General features: G+C 40.3%; 1 protein-coding gene across 1 annotated transcript in view; it reads left to right on the top strand.

Moving 5' to 3' along the window:
* The window catches only part of LRP5 (LDL receptor related protein 5), a 153,233-nt gene extending 133,247 nt beyond the window's left edge, over positions 1 to 19,986 (top strand). The window contains exons 16-23 of the mRNA XM_020784181.3: positions 1,394 to 1,603; positions 4,873 to 4,998; positions 7,686 to 7,922; positions 8,399 to 8,509; positions 10,827 to 11,063; positions 11,685 to 11,824; positions 13,738 to 13,835; positions 15,525 to 19,986. Coding sequence (XP_020639840.3) covers positions 1,394 to 1,603; positions 4,873 to 4,998; positions 7,686 to 7,922; positions 8,399 to 8,509; positions 10,827 to 11,063; positions 11,685 to 11,824; positions 13,738 to 13,835; positions 15,525 to 15,786 — 1,421 coding nt within the window. The 3' untranslated portion in view covers positions 15,787 to 19,986. The remainder of the gene's footprint in view (positions 1 to 1,393; positions 1,604 to 4,872; positions 4,999 to 7,685; positions 7,923 to 8,398; positions 8,510 to 10,826; positions 11,064 to 11,684; positions 11,825 to 13,737; positions 13,836 to 15,524) is intronic.
* The last annotated feature ends 277 nt before the right edge of the window (positions 19,987 to 20,263 follow it).

Below are 20,263 nucleotides of genomic sequence, written 5' to 3'. Positions count from 1 at the left end.
AAAGTAGAGTTGACATACACTGTTCCCACATTTTAGAAGTACTGACACATAGTACCAGTAAATAATATAATATGGAACACACGTATCTTATATCTGCAAGTGCCAAATTACTTCCCACCACCACCATGAATATGCAAACATACTTTTGTAGGACCATTTGTGCCCTTTGAGGAATGGATACTGTTGACAGTTTTCAGAATGGCTGAAAATGTGTTAATTTTGTTTGGCTTACTATTTCAACAGGAAGTTGCATAGTGTTTTGCCTCTTTTCAACATCCCCTTCTTTAAATAAACAAACCAAAACACACACACACACACACACACACACACACACACACACAGAGAGAGAGAGAGAGAGAGAGAGAGAGAGAGAAAGAGAGAGAGAGAGAAGCTTCCTTCAAGCCGTGGAAGAGGCTGCAGCTAAAGCTGCCTGGTAGCATTTCCATTTGCTGCCAAATGGGAGTATGTATTCATGGTTTCACTGCCATGAACCAGTGGCAGAGGGTTCCCACCCACCCCCCCGAAATAAATTGGAACCCTGTGATGAAAGTTTGTTAATATACACCTGACACCCTCTGAAAATTATTACAGTCGTTGGAAGCCATTTTCAACCAGCTCTCAAAAACTGATGAAACTCTGGGGCTCTTTTATCCATATTGTCAGAAATTATTGGGGTGTGGCTTTTCTGATGTATTCCATTTGACTGTAAACAAGCTATGGAAATAAGTATTGTTCAAAGTCTTTTTGCAATGCCTTTGCAATGACATGTTCAAAGGTTTCTACAAATGTGCATGCATGCAACATATTCTGTCTTCTGCCTTTGCTCTGCTCACTAGTAAGCAACAGCATATGAGGCTAGGACATTTTCCACTCTTTCTGGGGACTAGAAATAATTAAACAAAGGAAAACAAGAGAGGTAAAGGTGCATACAGTCAGCTATGTGTTCTCCTGTGTAGAGGATGAGACTGTCCCTAACTTCTAGTAATAACAGTTGTATAATTTGCCTCCAAAATCAGAGGCAACATGCATCTGAATACCAGTTACAGGGGCTATAAGGAAGAGGATATTGTTGCCTTTATGTTCTACCTGTGAGCCTTCTCCCATCAGAATCTGGTTGGCTACTTTAGGAACAGAATGTTAGACTACAGATGCTTGTTGCCTCATCCAAAGCAGCTCTTTTTATGGTTTTGTTGTGCCACTATATATGTGGCGTATCTGTGACATCATTTATACATCAGAACTTAAATTACTTTACTTTATAAACTAATATTTAAATCCATATAATGTGGTGTTCTCATTGTAATCCATGGAAGTGTAGCACTTGACAATGTAATTTTAAAATAAATTGGAAAAAGTATGTATGTAATCACAAAGTTTGCATTTTTACTGTCAGGAGCTAACCGTGTTACATTACAAGACTCCAATATTCTTCAACCAATGGGTTTGACCGTGCTGGGAAATCACCTGTATTGGATTGACCGACAGCAACAGATGATAGAAAGAGTTGAGAAGACCAATGGGTACAAGAGGACCAGAATTCAAGGCCGAATTGCTCACCTAACAGGCATTCATGCAGTTGAAGAAATCGACATGGCGGAATTCTGTAAGTTTAATACAGTACTGTTTACTCAAGATTTTTCTGGTGTTTTATTTTGTTACACTTTGGATTCAGTACATGTGGCATTCCTTATTCTCAGACGACTGAGTAAGTTCATATGGTCACCTTCAGCAATATATAACTTGAGCGTGAACATATTGCCAGTATGTTCTAGTACGTCTCCTACTTGGTGATAGACTAGACGTGGAGGTACTGTTTAGACCACTTGTGATATTATGTCAGTGAAGTTGCAAATCAAAGCCAAAACAATGTAGAGGTCAGGTAACCAGAGTCTCACCAGATAGGTAGACAAACCAGGAGATATCACACCACAAACCAGGCTGGTGTCTACCTTCACATCCAATGGTGAATGTCCAAGAGTTTAGTCACTCAGTCCAAAGATTAAACGTGGTTCAAGAGTTAGCAACAGGGATCTTGATACAGAGAACAGGGATTTAAAAAGATGTCTCCAGTGACAATTTTCCACTGAAGTTTTGTAGTCGGGGCTAGGGCCTCACAGAGCTGTAGAGTTGAGCTTGCTGATTTCTCCAGGAGCATGTTCTTTTTCTTGAGGCATCCTTCCTTCAGCCACACATGTCTTCTGGGATCATGGACTGAGTTTGCGCCTTCTTCCTATGTCATACCTGTGGGTGCCTCAATCTCTGGTTGAGCTCCTGAGCCACCATCTGCTACAAACTCAGGTTCCTGATCTCCTGAGGGCCCAGGGAACTGGCAGTTTTTCCCCAGGGTCAAGTTATAGGGGTTCTGGCTTGTCCTCACTTGATGATTTCTCTGGGGGAGCCATAATATTGTGACACCAGCCATTTTAAGATGCACTTATGGATGTGCCTATGAAAGCTATTGTTGGATAAACATGACACATTTCTACTGTGGATAATTTCATTGTATAGTGTGTAAGTAAATATTTATTAGCCAATAAATGGTACTCACTGCTTAGTAGAAGTAAAGGGAGTGTAGTGAGCAATATTCACAACTAGGTTACTGGAGGTTCATTGGAATTTCATAAGCTACCAGAATGGAAACACTCCCTCAGGGACCTTTAAGTAGGGTTTGTTTTCCAGGCTAGATTTGATGTGTTTGTGTGGTAAGTTTTTGGAATCCCTATAGCTAAAAAATGGTTTGGACATTCAATCTGTAAATAAGTGGTGGGGAATATGTGGCCCTTCAGATGTTGTTGGCTTCTGTCATTCATTAGCTCACAATGTGTACAACAAAGAACATAGAGACAGGCAGATCTGTTTTCTTATTCTTTCCAGTTGTGGACACATGCAGAGTGACAGATGACATTGAAACTAAACTAGATGCTGATAGAGTTGGAAGAGGCTGCAATGATGAATGAAGAAAAGGGACTTGATGACTAAAGTTCAAGATAGAGACAGATGATAGCAATTCTAAATTTTGAAAAAGCATGCAAGGGATGTGACTTCTAGAGAGTGTTGGTCTATATTGGAACAAGAAGAAGGCATCCTTGTAAAAGACTCCAAGCTCTTTCAGTATTCTGGCTCTTAAGGGAGAGCCTGTTTGCAAAGAGCTATGGAAAACACTGAACAGCTTCTGATATGTTGTTTCAGAAGTCAGGGAAGGGAAAATCCCTTCTCTGATAAGGAACCTGGAACTTTTGAGTTGCAAAACTACACGTCCATCTGGTGTTTTCCTTTTATAGAGAGTTTGGGATAGTTTTCAAAAATGTATCAGGTTTAAGCTTGAACATGAAGCTACTCTCCCTCTAAAGGTGGGTATGAACATTTGGGATAAGTCCACTTCAATTCTGATGACTTTCAATCATACTTTCAATCATTATCTTCTTGCTTCAGAGGCAGACTGAATCAAGCAGGATACGTAGCCTCAGAATTTTGGGCTTCCTCCTAAGTGGATGCATGGCCATATTAAGATGTTTTCTCTTTGTACAAGATGATGATGGTCCTGAATGGTCAGGACTGAAGTGGAGTTTGTCCAAAAGCTTCAGACCCATGTTGGACAGTGTTTTTTAGCTTGAGTTCTGTAAGGAAAGGAAAGCTTTCATTAACTTCCTTATTCACCTCTGTATATCACTTCCTTATACTGTATCATTTATTTATTCTTATACTCTGTAAAACTCTGCCTTTCTCACTTTGACCTGGATCCTTTAGAGTTATAAATCACAACATTTCCACAGAAGAATGATTTCCCCCCCTCACCTCCATCAAACATCTGCATTGCCTGTGGATGCTAAAAGTATCCTATAATAAGATAGCTGGAGGTATGAATGAGAGAACTCCCATAGCATGTACTGCAAAGTTTCTAGTTCCAGTTTGCTAATATATGAAATTTCCCTGGGTCTATGGGGCCCAGGGAACTACCAATCCGAAGTATGTTGGGAACTATCAATTCCCATGTTGGCAGTATTTGGTAGTTTCATTCACAAATCTCCTCCATAATCCTGTATATTTTAGACCTTCATGATGTAACAGAAGTCATGGAGGGAAGAGACACTTATTTGGTGACAACCTGCACAGAAGTGATAATTATTCTATAAATTAGTGTTTTATCTTAGAAAGAAAAGCTAATAAAATTATTGCACCCTTTTTAGATCATATACTTTATTGTAAAATTCAAGGATGCATTTTATGGCAAGCTTTTTGTGCTTTATTCACACTTAAAAATAATGATCTTTCAGCACTGAAAATCATAGGTTACTCTTTAAAGCAGAAGAATACTTCTGGGGAAGCTGAGACTGTTCTTTATTTTTCCTCCCTACAATTCACTGATCATTCTGTGCAATGACGTCATGAGCCTGTGTATTTAATGTTGGCTGTTTAAAAGCAGAGACAGAGAACAGAGCAAAAGTATAGTGAAACACATATTGTTCTTGGTTTCAGACCTGAATGAGATGGTGGAGAGCAAGAACATAACTATTTCATTTGTTGTTTATTTTTTCCCTTCGCTAAAATTCCCCCCATGCTTCCTGGTGCCCATAAATCCATTTGCCTTTTGATCACAAGTAATATTGAGCCCAGTGTTTGATTCAATCAATCTACTCTCTTATTGAGACCAGCTGCAGGATACTGGGCTTTTTGTAGTTTAGTTCAATTGTCAGTCCAAAAAGAGACTATTTGGGAAGGAAGCTATGAAGGAACTAGGAAAAAAAACACTTAAATTTGAGGATTTCTCATGGGAGACCATGGCCAGGCTCTGATATTTTCGAATATAGGGCTTTCTCCATTGAGTTGTAAAAATGCTGTCATTGTCTTCTTTTTTTAATTTTGTTTACAAAGCTGCCCATCCTTGTTCCCGGGATAATGGTGGATGTTCACACATATGTATTGCAAAAGGAGACGGGACCCCACGGTGCTCATGCCCAGTTCACCTGGTACTTCTGCAGAATCTCTTAACATGTGGAGGTAGGTGATGTAAATGGAGTCTTTCCATGTGTGGTTTCAGTAGAAGTTCACAATTGTTTTAGGCTACAGGAGGCAAGCTTCCTTGGATTAGATGGCTGTAGGTTGCAAGACCAACTCATGCAGGCAGTTTCCTTTTGACAGGCAGTGTTTGCATCCCAAGTGCAACCATAATACAGACTTTCAGATAACCTGCCATGTGAAAATTAGTCCTCCCTTACCCTTTAATTGAAACTAGCTGGGGTTATTCAGTGTCAGAGAAAGTGCTGAAGAATATATTGCAGTTACTTGATAGATATGTCTGAAATATGGTAGATCTCAAACATCTGTACTTGAGACTGTTTTCGTGGTACTTTATTGATTGATACAAGGACACGCCAAGAGGAAACATGATGACAATACTTTTGTCTGATAAATTTGATTTTTTTTTTTTTGAAGGCTCAGCATGTGAGCGAAGTAGATTGGGAAATGAGAAAGGGGGAAAAAGCAGATTTGACTCTTTCCTTTCCCATTTGTTCATGTCTATCTTACTGAAAAGGTTGTTTTAGATATAATATCTTGTTTATAGGATCAGTTATTCTGTAACTTAGTATTAAAGCACTGTATGTTACATTATTACCTTGTTGCAGTGTAGGAGCTTTGCCCGTGACAGTGTTCTTACTCTAGCACATGCATGCTTTACTTCTACCATTCAGAACATTTTTTAAAAGTTTGTAGTTGGTTTTTGTTGTTGTTGTTGTTGTTGTTGTTTTGAGAATTAAAGCATCACATTATTTAAGGCAGAAATCCTGTCACAATATTTTAGTTTATTGTTTCTTTTTTTTCTGTTTTGGAAATACTTATGTGGTACATATTTTGGACAATCAGCTCCCCAGGGACAGTAATTTCCCTTATAAACAGTTTCTGTCTCAAGACCGCAGCATATTCTGTGGTACTGGAATTTCCATATCACTTCTGCCGAGGAGAAAGTTTATTGCCCGCTTCTCTGCTTGTAAGATATTGGCAGTGACTGATCCATTCATCATACTGCTGTATTGCAGAAGTCCTCAACCTTTTTCATACTGCAGACGGGCTGAGCCTCTGAGAGGGAGGTGGTGTGCACGCACGTTCCCCCACCCCACGCCTGCCCACCCGTGCGCCCACCCCACCCCTGCACATGGGCGCATACTTGAAGGGGTGAGGGAGTGCGTGGCGGTGGAAGCCTGGGAGTCTGAGCATGGCCGGGGTGCTCCCTCCGGCTGCTCACCTCCCAATGGGCTCCAACAAGCCTGGGGCAGCACTCCTCCCAGCCCTCCACAGTGGGAAGTTCAAATGGTGAGGAGTGATGAGGACCGACGTGGCCGCCCCAGTGAGCAGCTGCTGGTGCCAGTTCCAGAGCTGGAGGCACCAGCGGAGGCACTTTAGTTCAAGCCAAAGAGAACAGCAAAACCACCCCGTTGATTTTAATTTTGGTACTGAAGCAAACAAAAGTGGGGGAAGAAGCTATTTAGGGCAGATGTTAAGACACCCCAGTTCCCAGAGAAGGGCTGAACAGATGTAGTGTCTGCAGTTGAAGGATGATAAATGGCTTTTGTTGCTCTTTCCAAACTGGCAAACGGTCTGAAAGCATGCCCTTAGGGAAAGAAAAGACAATGTAGGGTGACAAGAAAGGGCAGGAGGATGAGTAGCACATGCGGGGGGGGGGGAGTTTGCTGTGATTCTATAGGGAAAACTACAAATTCATGGCACCTTCAGAAGGAAGGAAGGCAAGCCGAATGAGCATGGGTGTTTAGATGATAAATGGAGGGGAATGTCAAGGCAAGCGGGAGATGCTGGAAGAAGAACCGGGAGGAGGAGGAGATGAGGTTCAAAGTCCACCGGGAAGAAAGGGTTGAAGAGGAAGACCCATAGATGTAAAGGCGAGAAGGGAATTAAGCGTCATGAGAATAATTCCCAACTCCCTCCTCGGCTTGGACATCACGTAAACTTTCACCAAGGCTTGGAAGGAGAAAAAGGGAGCAACAAGAAATATAAAAGACATGGACCATGAGGGTGGAATGGGGACCTTCAGGCTTCTTCCCCTCTCCTCCTCCCCATGGCTCTAGACGTGGCTTTGAGCCTGCTCATCTCCCCCCAGTCGCCCCCGCTGAGAGACATGCTCTCCATTTCTGCCCAGTGCCACCATTGCGAGGGTGGTGGGGAGTGGTTTCCTAGAGAGCCCCTTTGCCACCACTCACCCTATTTTGCCCGCCACCGGTGCTGACGACGACGATGACTTTTCCCTCCCTCCTGTCAAGTGGCACATGTTCCCCACCCTCCTGACATTGTCTGTCGAGCCCGCCCTTCACACAGCCTGGCACTGCCTAGCTTCGCACCTGGGTCCTGGTGCCCCCTTCAGGAAGGGGCCCCCCGAGAAGGCTGGTGGATTGAGGAGGGAAGGAGGGCTGCTGAGGCCACAGTTTTACTGCACTACACACCAGTTTGTAGAGTTGGCAAAAGGCTCCTATTTGGGCAGAGAGTGATTTTGTTGGGTTTTTTGTTTGTTTCCTGATAAGGAAGTTGATAATGTTACACAATCTAGTAATAGGAAAAATCTTGTTTTAGTTGGGTTGGGATTATGTTTTGCATTTAATGTTTTCCTTGTTGAAATTGTTTAGCTCTTGGAAGACTTTAAAATGAGGGTGTGTTTCTTTTTGAATTATCTTCTGCAGAGCCCCCAACATGTTCGCCAGATCAGTTTACATGTGCAACTGGGGAGATAGACTGCATACCTATGGCCTGGCGGTGTGATGGATTCTCTGAATGTGATGACCAAAGTGATGAGGATAACTGCCCAATCTGCTCAGCCACCCAGTTTCAGTGTGAGAAAGGGAAGTGCATTGATAGACACTTGAGGTGCAATGGAGAAATCGATTGCCAGGATAAATCTGATGAAGTGGATTGTGAAAGTAAGAGCTACCCCCTTAATTTGTTTGCATGACTTATGTCATGAGCTACTATTGCTGTGTCAGGCAAGAGAAACGCAAGAGAAATAGCTCTGAAGGCATACTTGCCTGTCCTAGTGGTTTAGAGTGACCCTCAGAGTTTTTTATAGGGGTGGTGTTGGTGTTTGTTTTGTTTTCTTGTCATAGTGGTATTTCTGCCTCCTCTGTTGGACAGAGTATCGTAGCAGAAGGAGTTGTGGCTGGTTAGTATTTCATTGTTTACCCATTTTACTAGCCTTACATGCCAGTCCTGCACACGTTATGAACTCTGTGTATTGCTGACAGCGAAACATTTGCTTGGTTTCTACACAGGTAAAGCAAACTATATATGCTTCATTTTTGTTTTGTTTATTAAGTCTAGCTTCATGGTAATAGACTATTCATCATCTGATTTGATCCAGAATGATAACAGGGTTGCTTCACTGTTCCTTCCCTTGCAGCAATTTGCCTCCCAAATCAGATTCGATGTGACAATGGCCAGTGTGTCCTCATAAAACAGCAATGTGACTCCTTTCCAGATTGCATTGATGGCTCTGATGAACTTGCATGTGGTAAGACAATTCATTTTGCATTTTGCCTAGATCCAACTGCCAGAGCCAAGGTTCTGAATGTTTGTGAGAGATTGACTTGAATTATGAAGGGCAAATCTACTTCTTATTACTATGTGGGCCCTGAGAGTTTAAATATTGATATATTTGTGAGTGTACACATATTTAATGTGCAATGTACTTTAACACTTTTCTACAAGGCTAATAAATTAGGAGCCCTCCCCTGCTTTTCTTTTTATAAAGCATCCGTGTCCTATCAGGGACCTAAACAGCTATAATCAACCCTGCAGTAAAATACAGCCCAAAAACAGTTGCCAAAGCGGATGCAATTATTTTTGTCTGGGCCTTTGGTGGCTGCTCAACTTGGCTTCTGTTCCTTCACAGTTTGTATTAACCATAAATGTTTTGAGAGGCTTTTGGAATATAGATGGACTGATAGTAATTCTGTTCTCTCCACCCTAAGACCTGTGCAAGGGGGAAAAACATAGAGATGGCAGATAAATGCTTAACATGGGAATTGAATAAGGAGAATTGAAGAGGCAGTTATCTATTTAAATCACTGTAGTTTGTAGCTATGAATGATAGCAAGAACTATTATATGCAAGAGGGAGCACATATGGGAATGCTGCAGTTCCTTTCCCAGCCCAGTACATTCCCACTTTCTTGAACTAGTGTTTCCATAATTGCCTGTGTGCTGGCCAGGGATATCGAGAGGTTTAGTTCAACACAGCTAGAAGGCACCAAGTTGGAAAAGGGTGGATTCCTCTGGACCAGATTCTTCAGATTCAGATTTCTTCTCAGCTATAAAATTCACCCAATGACCATGAGCCAGTTACAGTCAATCCGTGTGATAATAAAATGAGCTAAGAATTCTAAGGCACTTCATACATTGGAAAGAAATACACAAGTAGTTAACAGAACAGACATGGATTTTGTGTTTTAACATGCCTTGGAGTTTGGGTGATTTGGAGTGGTGTTTTCAGACTTTTGGCTGTATATCCACCATGGACGCCCTCCCAAGTAGGTTCTCCTCCTCACCAGCAAATATGCAGGAATCTAACATTTAATTTTTTCCACAGTATCCCAAAGTGATACGGTATTAGGCACTGTGGGAAATCTGAAATGGTGGTTTGTAGCTGCTTCCTATGTGACATGAAATTCAAGACTTGGTGTCAACACCGGGGATTGTATCAACTTCTCAGAGGTGGCAGGTGCTGATGACAGGCATAGATATTGTGAAAGTGCAAGGATATTTCTTTTGCCAGGAGAGTTGGTACAACCAAGCAAGCATGTTGCATCCTTCTTCTTTACCATCTTTGCCTGGTAAAAAAAAAAAAAAAAAAAAGGTACAAAATCCTGTTTCACTCATTCATGTTTGTCTAGCAAAAACAAAACAAAACAAAGGCAAAAACATTATGGCACCTTTTGTCTTTTATTTTGCACTTTGTTTTGTTTTGAATTGTCGTGTTCCGCTGGATATGCTTGCACAAACTAACATGGCTCCTTCTGTGAAAACTACAGTTATGCATAAATCTGAGGAATGGTTCAGTAGAGAAGGTAAAGGCATGCAGAAGAATGGCAGAGAACAGACTGTGGGAATGCATCTTTAAAAACCATTTGAGCAGGAAAGGTTCTAGTTCACAATATTCAGCATAGCCTTTCTAGAGAGAATGTGAGAAGAAAAGGTCTGTGTGGGGAAAGGAGAAGGAGAGAAAATATGTTGGCTTCTGTCACTTATTAGTCTTCATCACAAATTGGCTTCTGATGTCTTCCTTTCTCATTTTCTGCCTCGTCCTTTTCCACCATCTCTGTTCAGGCTTTACAAGCTGCTGTTCTACTTGCATGCTTACAGATGTTAAAAATACCTTTGATTTAAAATAATTTTAAATTGCACCCACTCTTTTTGTTAATTATGGGTGTAAATTGAGAGCTTGGTCTCTTATTTGAAAGCAGCAGTTTTTTAAGGGCTGTGAAAGGAATAATATCAGAAGGAAACACAAATACTCTCAAAGATGGTGGTTGAACTGTAATGATGTCACACATAAATAGAAAAGTGGCTCTGGGTGCACATATTTATAACTGCCTTCAGGCAGAGTAGCTAGTTGATGCTGCTAATAATTGGAGGTACATGGCAGAAGGAATGTTCTAAGCCAGTGTATCTGCTCTTATGATGTATTATATGGTCCTTCAAATGAAAGATGATGTGGGGGAGAAACAAATCTAAAAATACACGTAATCTGTCTTCTTTTATGGAATTAAGTGCATCATGTTTTTATAAATCAAATTAATTTTAGTTCATTTTTATTTTTATTTTCCGCAGCAAAAATTGAATCATCTTCGGATGAGACCCAGCCTCACAGCAGTGCTATTTGGCCTGTCATTGGCATCATCCTTTCCCTTTTTATCTTGGGAGGAATGTATTTCGTTTGCCAGCGAGTCGTATGTCAGCGTTATGCTGGGCCCAATGGACCTTTTCCACATGAGTATGTCAGTGGTACGCCTCATGTCCCCTTAAATTTTATTGCCCCAGGGAGTTCTCAGCATGGGACTTTTACAGGTAAGATTAATAATTAATTTTACTGTATCTAATTATTAGTATTTTATTCTTTAGGGCAGTGGTTCTCAAGCTTGACTTTCTGGGCTGGCACGGGCTTCTGGCAGTCGCAGTCCCAGAATATCTGGGGACTCAAAGTTGGGAACCACTTCCTTAGTTTTTTTTTTTTTAATTAACTTCACATGTCAGGTAATCAGCTCAATAATATTATACAATTACTGTCACTATTATTCGTAGTCCATGACAGTATAATGTTCTAATATGTTCTGAAAGAGAAGGAATGGCAGCTGTTTGATCTGGGAAATTTCTGGGATCTGGACTCAGGTGAAAATTCTGATCACAGACTCTGTATAACATTCAGTAAAAACTTCCCCTTAAGTTTTGATATTCAGAAATGGATAGACGTTCCATCAACAAGGAATTCTTCTCTGTCAAGCTTAAGTGTGTGAGCTTTCAACCTTAACTTTTATACAGAAGCTGAACAGTAGCTCTAGGTAAAACGAGAACAATTTGCACACCTCGTGAAGGTTCATGCCCACAGTCATTGTTCTGGTTGATTTTGACATGTGTTTCAGTTGTGGATGACTCTGTCTTCAAGCCAGTCTCGTTTTTATACCCTTATAGGCATCTCTTGTGGAAAATCAATGATTAGCTCCATGAGCCTGATGGGAGGAAGTAGTGGAGCACCTCTTTATGACAGAAACCACGTAACAGGAGCCTCTTCTAGTAGTTCATCCAGTACAAAAGCTACTTTCTATCCACAGGTAAATTTTGAAACTACCGGAGGTCATATTCCTTCCGTCATTCCATTTATGCTCAAGAATAATCACATGTTCCTAAAGAGGAACCAGTCAAGATTGTCCGTGGAAGTTGCAGCTTTTTAGTTTGCGAAGGCGCTGGGCCTTCTGTTATTCAGTTCATAGAACAGTAATGCACCTTCTGTCTTCAAAGCAACCCAAAGAGGTTAAAATAATCAGTGAGACTTCTAGTACGTAAACAGTGTTCAGTTGTGCAGCACTTGTTTTTGTTAAGAGGATGACCTTTGAGAGCATTCCTCTGAGTGTTTGCATTCTTGCCTCTCTTTTTCCCCCCTTCCCCCAATATGTAATCATGAAGTTCTTTGTACAATTTTTGATGTTGCTGACCTGCTGAGACACTTGGTACTCTGTAGTCCCATAAGTGTAAACCAAAGTGAGAAAACATCTCTGGCCAGAGATGATGGGGAGCCTCAAAAGTTAAACATTTTGCTGACTGTTTATTTACCTTGATTTTGTCTTCACGAAGCAATGAAAATTCCCTGAAATATTTTTCCATAAATAAAAAGTAATCACTGCGGTAAAGAAAGCAGGATGCATGGAGACAACTGTACAAGAGCAGAATTAATACTGACTGGTCCAATATAGGCATTTTATTCTGTGACGTGTTTTGGAATCCTGTGTAGTGGGAATTGTTCCTTTGTACCCTGACCATTCAGTTGTGCTCTTGTCAACCTAGATTTTGGAGACTGGTTCTTCATTCACTACTTGCCTTTCTGACCTTACTTATGTCATACTGATGTGTATTTTTTTACATATTGTTGCAGATCAGAAACAATAGAAAATGGGTGACAATTGCTGTTCTTTCTGCTTTTAAAATATATGTAAAGCAGTAATTACAGACCACTTTTTAAGGATATTAATCTTAAAGAAGAGCAACATAAAGTAGCCCAAAGTTGCATCATTTGTAAAAAAAAGTAAGGAAGATTTTCAGTTTCCTAAAGAAAAGAGAATTTAACATTTCAAGTTATATACCATCCGGGCAAACTGATTAGCTAAAGAAGAGAATAAATGCCCCCCCTTTAAAAAAAGAGATGTAGGGTTTGGAGAAAATAAAACTTAGATGTGTTTAAATCAAAATTTGTCACTAAAAACCTATCGTGTTAAGACCAATCAAAAGTGAAAAGGAGACAAGAAGTTTTATCTTTAAATTTCTTTACCAAGTATTCCTCCTCCTCCTCCTAATTTTTTTAAAGGAATATACAGCTGTTAAAATCTCTAGTAATCTATGAAAAAGTCCAAAATGTAACCAGTTACCTCAAGGATAGTTCACTAGGGTTGGTCAAGTTCAAGAACATCTGCTCTCTAGGGTAAAAAAGCCAAATTTCACTGCATACCTTTTCTGATTATTAACATGTGGCATGCTGTGCTAGGGTACTAGGGTGGTGCTAGGGAAGACTCTGCCTAATCTTGGAGAGCTGCAGCTAATCAGGGTCCACAGAATTCAGCAGAGTTGGACCAATGAGTTGCTGGTACAAGGCAGCTTCATGTAATCACATCAAAACAGAACATGGCAAAATAGATGACGGTGTTAAGCCATTCATGATAAAGCTTTTAGATGAACTGACATGGCCCTGGCTCTCTGGTGATTGTCTTAAGGAAAAGGCCATTTTGTTCAATGGTATTTGTGTGACCGCTATCTCTCCTCAGCTTGGAAATGCTAATGTTTTGGACAACAACTCCCGGAACCTGGCTGAGCTGGCTGAGTACTTCTAGAAGTAATACAGTAATTTCAAACAGTTATATTTTCAGGCTCTGCCTCTCGCTTGCTATTCAGAAGGCCAGAGTAAGCTCTGTGATGGCACTTGGTTTAATAGTGAAAAAAGATGTTATATATGAAGCTATTTCTCTTTATTCTACAGATTCTGAATCCACCACCTTCTCCTGCCACGGATCGCTCCCTCTACAACACAGAAATGTTCTATTCCTCAAACATTCCTTCAACAACAAGATCATACAGGTAAAAAAAGTTCTAAGTCCTTCATGAATTGTTGATACCAGTGAGTTTCCCCAGTTAAAAACTGTTTTCCAATCTGTTTTTTAAATGTATTTGAGTGACTTTTGGTAATATTTTAAAATGTTGATTTCTTCTTCTCATAATGCAACAGTCCTGTTTGTCAGTGTCATACGGCACAGTGTTGGTTTGTCCAAAGAGTAAAACTTCAGAAATTGGGGTAAAGGACTTCTCCCAGATATATTGAATACTGAATCCAACATCATGCTGATGTTGTGGTGCTTGTACGACAGACATTGTTATTTCCTTCCCCTCCCTGTAACATCCCTCAGACCTTCATGTAAACTAGCTTGGGGAAAGGTTCCTGAGGTCTCTGAAGGAGTATTTTTGCAGTGCATTGATAGCTGCAATAGTGGGAAAAGGCGATTACCTTCTTCCCTCTTCTACTAGATTCCAGTGTTCCACCAAATGATGTCTTATTCATAGTCCTGTCCTAGTATGCCTAATTTCTCTGTACATGCTCATCCTTCTCTCTCTCTCTCTCTCTCTCTCTCTCTCTCTCTCTCTCTCTCTCTCTCTCTCTGTGTGTGTGTGTGTGTGTGTGTGTGTGTGTGTCTGTCTGTGTGGTTTCCCTGCTAAATGCCCAGATTCATAGTTTTCACACACACACTTTTTGGTGAAAACAGATGTGTTATTTGTAAACACATCTTACAGTATAGATGCTTTTTGATGTTGATATTAGATGGCACACAAATAATTTGAGGTCTATGGAATAAAAATCACAACAATTCTTTGTCATTATATAGAAAATACTTTTCTTAGGAGGAACTGGTACAGTACCTAGAAGATCCTTGATCTGGAAAAGTGGCCTCTGGGCCCTTGCCTGCCCCTTTTATAGAGTGAGCAGCTTTCACTAAGTGCTGGCAGAAGTTGCTAACACTGAGTCTGGCTTTAGTTCCATTGCAGCACCACTCGTACATGTAGGTACATATGCACCACTACCTTTTGGTCCAAGCAGGAAGGTCTGGGACAATACCTTCCCCTGTTTGGACTATAGCATACGTACACTGATATGTAGGTGCGTACATATGTATGTGTATACATCATAGTCATCACTAGGTTTATTTTGCCATTAAATAACTTAGTGGTTTAAGAATTAATTACTACCCTTTGGTCATGCTTCCGAGGCAGTTTTGCAAAGAAAATAAAGCAAAATGCAAATAGGAATATTGGCCCAAAAATAAAGGAAAAAGTAAGCAGCAACTTCAAATTTTAGTTTAAAACTAAAAATGTTAAACACAAAGACAGCAACCTCTTGGTCTGGCATCAAGATGGCATCAGGCAAGTCTTCTTGCAAAGGGCATCCAACAAGTGGCACACTACTTACTAAGAAGGCTGTCTGATTATGGCACTCCCTGCCTTAGAAAGTGGGGACATTTGGGGGGGGGAAGCTTCTGAAGCTTAACTCAGTTGACAAACAGGCTGATGTAGAAGAAAGGGTCTATTTTTTGACATCCTTAAATTACATTCTCATTATTTGCCAACATAGCTGCTTCTTAATTATTGCAGCCAATTAGTTTTCATTCTTGATATAGTTGAAAAGAAATAGTAACTCTCCAGCCTCTGTCCTTTCTCTGAGTATACTTTTTAAAAAAGAAAAAGAAAAATGTAGCTGATTTTGGCTTTATTTTCCAGGCCATACCTGATCAGAGGGATAGCTCCACCGACGACACCTTGCAGCACTGACGTCTGTGACAGCGACTACACAACAAGCCGATGGAAAGCCAATAAATACTACATAGATCTAAATTCAGACTCAGATCCTTATCCCCCTCCCCCTACACCCCGCAGCCAGTACATGTCAGCAGAAGAGAGCTGCCCACCCTCTCCAGCCACTGAGCGAAGTTACTTCCACCTCTATCCCCCTCCCCCATCTCCTTGTACAGACTCTTCATGATTTCAGCAGAAGGCATGCGTCTTTTTCCTGTAAATATATTTTAAATATGAACAAAGATTTTTAAATATATATTTTATGATTCTAAAATGGGGTGGGAGCTTTTAAAAAAAAATGTGAATAACAATGGGTGGGCCAGGGCTGTGAAAATTGTACAGCAACAGAATATTTATAAGATTTTTTTTTAACTTAATATCCATTCTTTTGTGCCATATTTTGCCTTTGCATCGAAGTCACAAAATTCAAATTGACCTCCAAAGGAGGTGGGAAGTGGGAAATATATACTTGGAGCCTCTTTTGAAACCATCATTTACATTTAGTAGAGGGGAATGTGTTGAGTTTTGTTTTATGTTTTCTGTTTTAAAGAAGCAAAAAGGGGAATAAAATATATATTGGTCAAAATCCTCTAGCTAGCCATATGGTATAACTTTTAGCCATATAGCCATAGGGCATAACAGTTGCCCCAAGTTAAGAAATCGCTATAGACGTTGTCGGTTGCACACAGAATCACGCAACTGTTTATGCAACTATGATTGTTTCTTTACTTGGAGCAGTTCTTCTCCAAAGTTATGCTGTGTGTGCTATGCTAGCATAACTAGATAAGAGGATTTGCACCATTGTGTGAGTGAATGATAGTGTTGTTTGAAAGGCACACACAGGAAATACAACGTTTTTTGTTTTCTCTAGGATACTTGATCATAGGTAATTAACCACAAATAATGCAATTTCTTTTGGAAATGTTGAATGCAGAAAGAAGCCCCTCCTCACCATTCACTTTTAAGAAGAATCTTTGCACATGAAAATGAGGAATTCTGAATCTTGTATCCAGTTTTACCACTTGCACTGGGATGAAATAAGCATGTTCGCCCAGTAGGCAGCTTTGTATGCACAAACTCCTGTCAGGATTCTGACAAATTCTGTAGAATATTTAATTGGGAAAGGAGTCAAAGCTTCAGCATTTTATAGAAGCCATAAATTCAGCTTTGCACAAGCAACAAGCAGTTGCCACTGTTTGTCTATTGAAAAATCATAATGATCCAAAGATAATTTTGCTCCCCGTTGCTTTCAAACTTCTTTTTTTCAATCTTCTTTCCCTGTCTCCTTTCCTTTTGAATGCTCAAGGAATCTTTGTGGGAAAATTTCATGCACATATTTTTGTTCACATTAATTAGATGAATAAAAATATTTGGGTTGAAAGGGGCAACCAATTCACTCAGCAACAGATTTATGCAATTATTTGATTATATAAATACAGTAACGTATTTTAGAAGGCTTTCATGGCCAGGATTCAATGGTTGTTGTAGGTTTTTTGGGCTGCTCTAGCTCCTGTCCTCTGAAGATGCTGGCCACAGAGACTGGCAAAACGTTAAGAAGGAAAACCTCCAGAACATGGCCAAACCTACAACAACCAATAATCTTTCAACTGCAGAGCTGGAAGGGACGCTATGGATCATTGAGTCCAGCCCTTCTCAATGAGGCACAGTGGAGAATTGAACTCCCAACCTCTGTCTCTCCGGCCAGAGACCTAAGCCACTGAGCTATCCAGCAGTTGAAATGATTTACAGATCATTGGCTGGTAGACACCTGCTTAGAAGAGGTATTCTTCCCTCTTTCGTAGAAGAGAATGCCTCGTTGAAGAAATTGTGAAATCAGCATGCTTTATCTGTGTGTGTGCCATTTCCCTTCTGAAGTATTGTTTTATTCATATGCAGATGTAATTACGTCTGCATATGAATAAGTATTTTCATCAGCTGAAAATACTTAATAGTTCAAGATTGTTTTAATTGCATATAACACTCTGCAAAAGCATCTTTGCTGCTTAGGACTGTAGCACCAATTTTGAAAGTATCCTTTGTAAAAGCTCAGAGAATATAAAAAGAAATTTAAACTCCATTGATTTTGTTATTTTCAGCAATTAGAGAAGACAGTATCTACTATACAGTGGTGCCTCGCTTTACGATTTCCGCGCAGTACAACGAAACCGCATTACAGTGATTGCAATTGCAATCGCAAAACGATGGTCTGAATAGGGGTTTTTCGCTTTGCGATGATCGGGAACCGATTCTTCGCAAAACGACGATTTTTGAACAGCTGATCGGCGGTTTCAAAATTGCCACTGGGTAAATAAAATGGCTCCCCACTGTTTTCTGGGATGGATTCCTTGCTGCACAGGCACCGAAAATGGCCGCCCTGTGGAGGATCTTCGCTGGATGGTGAGTTTCCAGCCCATTGGAACGCATTGAAGGGGCTTCAGTGCATTTCAATGGCTTTTTATTTTCGTATTACAACGTTTTCATTCTGCAGTGATTTCGCTGGAACGAATTAACGTCGTAATGCGAGGCACCACTGTATTCCCACCTGTTAGGGGTAAAGTTACCCTTGGATCACAGAGCTGGTGAGAGTCCAGTAGGTCCCTGTCTATCTCAGTCCTATTCCTGAGGCAGAAAATAGGGAGCTGATGTTCACAACAGGTGGCTTTTCAGCCTCATCCTACCAAGTCATTGGTTCCATTTGCAAACTGTCTTTAGCATTAGGAAGTTTCTCCTGATATTCAGTTGAAAATAAGCCTATTAGATCTAGTCCTGCCCTCTGAGGTAGTAAGGAAGACATTGTGTATGTAATAAGGCTGGATCTCCTTTCAGATAATTTTTCCACGATGAATGAAGGCACCCACAGTTTGAGAGCAATTTTGTCTGACTTCCATATAACAAGAGGCTGCCATTAACCCTAATTTACCTGTGGCATTAGTGTAATATCCCTGCAGTGCTATTTCAGCACTGTACTTTATGGTGATATGCTAGCACAGCTGTTGACATCTTCCTCCCTAGTGTTGGCAGATCAAATATTAAGGCCTCTCTGTTAATGAACGTTTACTCTCCAGAACCAGGCTGCTTCTTATTGAGACAAACACACTGATCCAAACTCAGAGCTCCGTTCTTTTTTGTGCACATTGGGAAACTTTTGCCTGTCTGAGAGTCTTCTAGTCCCTTTGTACAGGAAGAGCTGTGTTCTCTTTGGGACTGAATGAGGAAGCCTATCTACATAATACATTGGCTCTCCCAGACCTATAAAAAAAAGAATGCTGCATCAGGGCACAGAACAACAAGTTTCTCTTTGTACCTGAAGACGTTCCTTTTTGTGATGGGTTGGAGAAACAGTGCCAATTACCTACACGTATGTATGTTTGAGGCTTTTTTTGAATATTCAGTCTGAGTGCCTTGTACAGGATACTTGGATATCCTCAAGAACTGTGAGAATTACATTGCAGACAAATAACAGATTTTTGGAAGGTGCATAGGACCAAAATCACTAGCTATTTTAACAGCTGCAGATCAACAAGGGCAGTGGGCTTTTCGCAATCTTGTTACCACTGACAAGGATGAAATATGTTACTTTTTGAGCTTTCATTTGGATTTTTTTAGCAACAATTCCTGGCAGAACATAATATGAGGCTCCCTCAAACCTTGGCCAGTATTTTCTATTTTATTACCAGGGTGGAGTTTGACTTCTGACATTTCTGTAACCACTTCGTGCCATACATCTGTCTCTTTCTTTTGGACCTTACAATTCAGTTTCAAAAAAGGTGCTTAGGCTGTAGTCCAGTATGGTGGGTGCCCATTCTTGTTGCAATCTCTTAAGAACTTGGTATTTCAAATTCTTTTGCCTAGCTTTTATATGGTGGAGAAGAACTTGTAATTGTTTCTAAATCTTATTTGTATGCCGATGAATACTGCAAAACGGATGTTCCAGTCCCATAAATTTTAGGACACCATGGCTGATTGGAGAAAGACACTGTTCATAGTAATGCCTCCAGTTGACTCAGTTCAAAATCACAATAGTATGCTAACTTGTGCAGCATCTCAACAAATCTTAATCATGTAAACTAGTATTGTTGTAAAGCAGAGAAATCTGGTCCTGTCCTACAACCCCAAATCTCACTATATTATAGGTGAAGCATGTTTAATATATTTTACAGTCGAAAGATTTTTCATTCAGTTATTTGACTTTGTCATAAATATGTTTAATATTTTGTGTGGTATTTGTAAAGAAGTTAGCCTTGTAGCACTTAACATTACCAGCCTTGGTTACTTGTGCATGCCAATTTCCTGTTGACTGAAGTGTGAGACGAGAGCAAAAAACCCCCACATATTTCTGTAAAATATTGATAGAAGGAAAGGAAAAATAATAAACTCACGTTATTCACATGCTTTGTATGAAAAACAGCCCTATTCTACAGTGAGTTGGATGCTGAGAGGGCAGAAAATAGCTACTGTAGCTGTTGTGCTGCAAACAGTTTGCATATTGTTAATGCATAGGCTCCATAGTAGTTTTTGTGCTTTGGTTTTTGTGAGATACATTTAGTTAGCTGTTGACCAAATAGAAGATAATCTTTGCATTTCATTTTGCTTTTCTGTTAGAATTGTAAAATACTTTTGCATCCAACTGGTACTCTTTATAGAAGTGAAAAAACATCACAAGC

Source organism: Pogona vitticeps, chromosome 1 (assembly GCF_051106095.1).
Source record: "Pogona vitticeps strain Pit_001003342236 chromosome 1, PviZW2.1, whole genome shotgun sequence".
Classification (NCBI taxonomy): Eukaryota; Metazoa; Chordata; class Lepidosauria; order Squamata; family Agamidae; genus Pogona; species Pogona vitticeps.
This window is presented reverse-complemented; position numbering and strand designations above follow the sequence as displayed.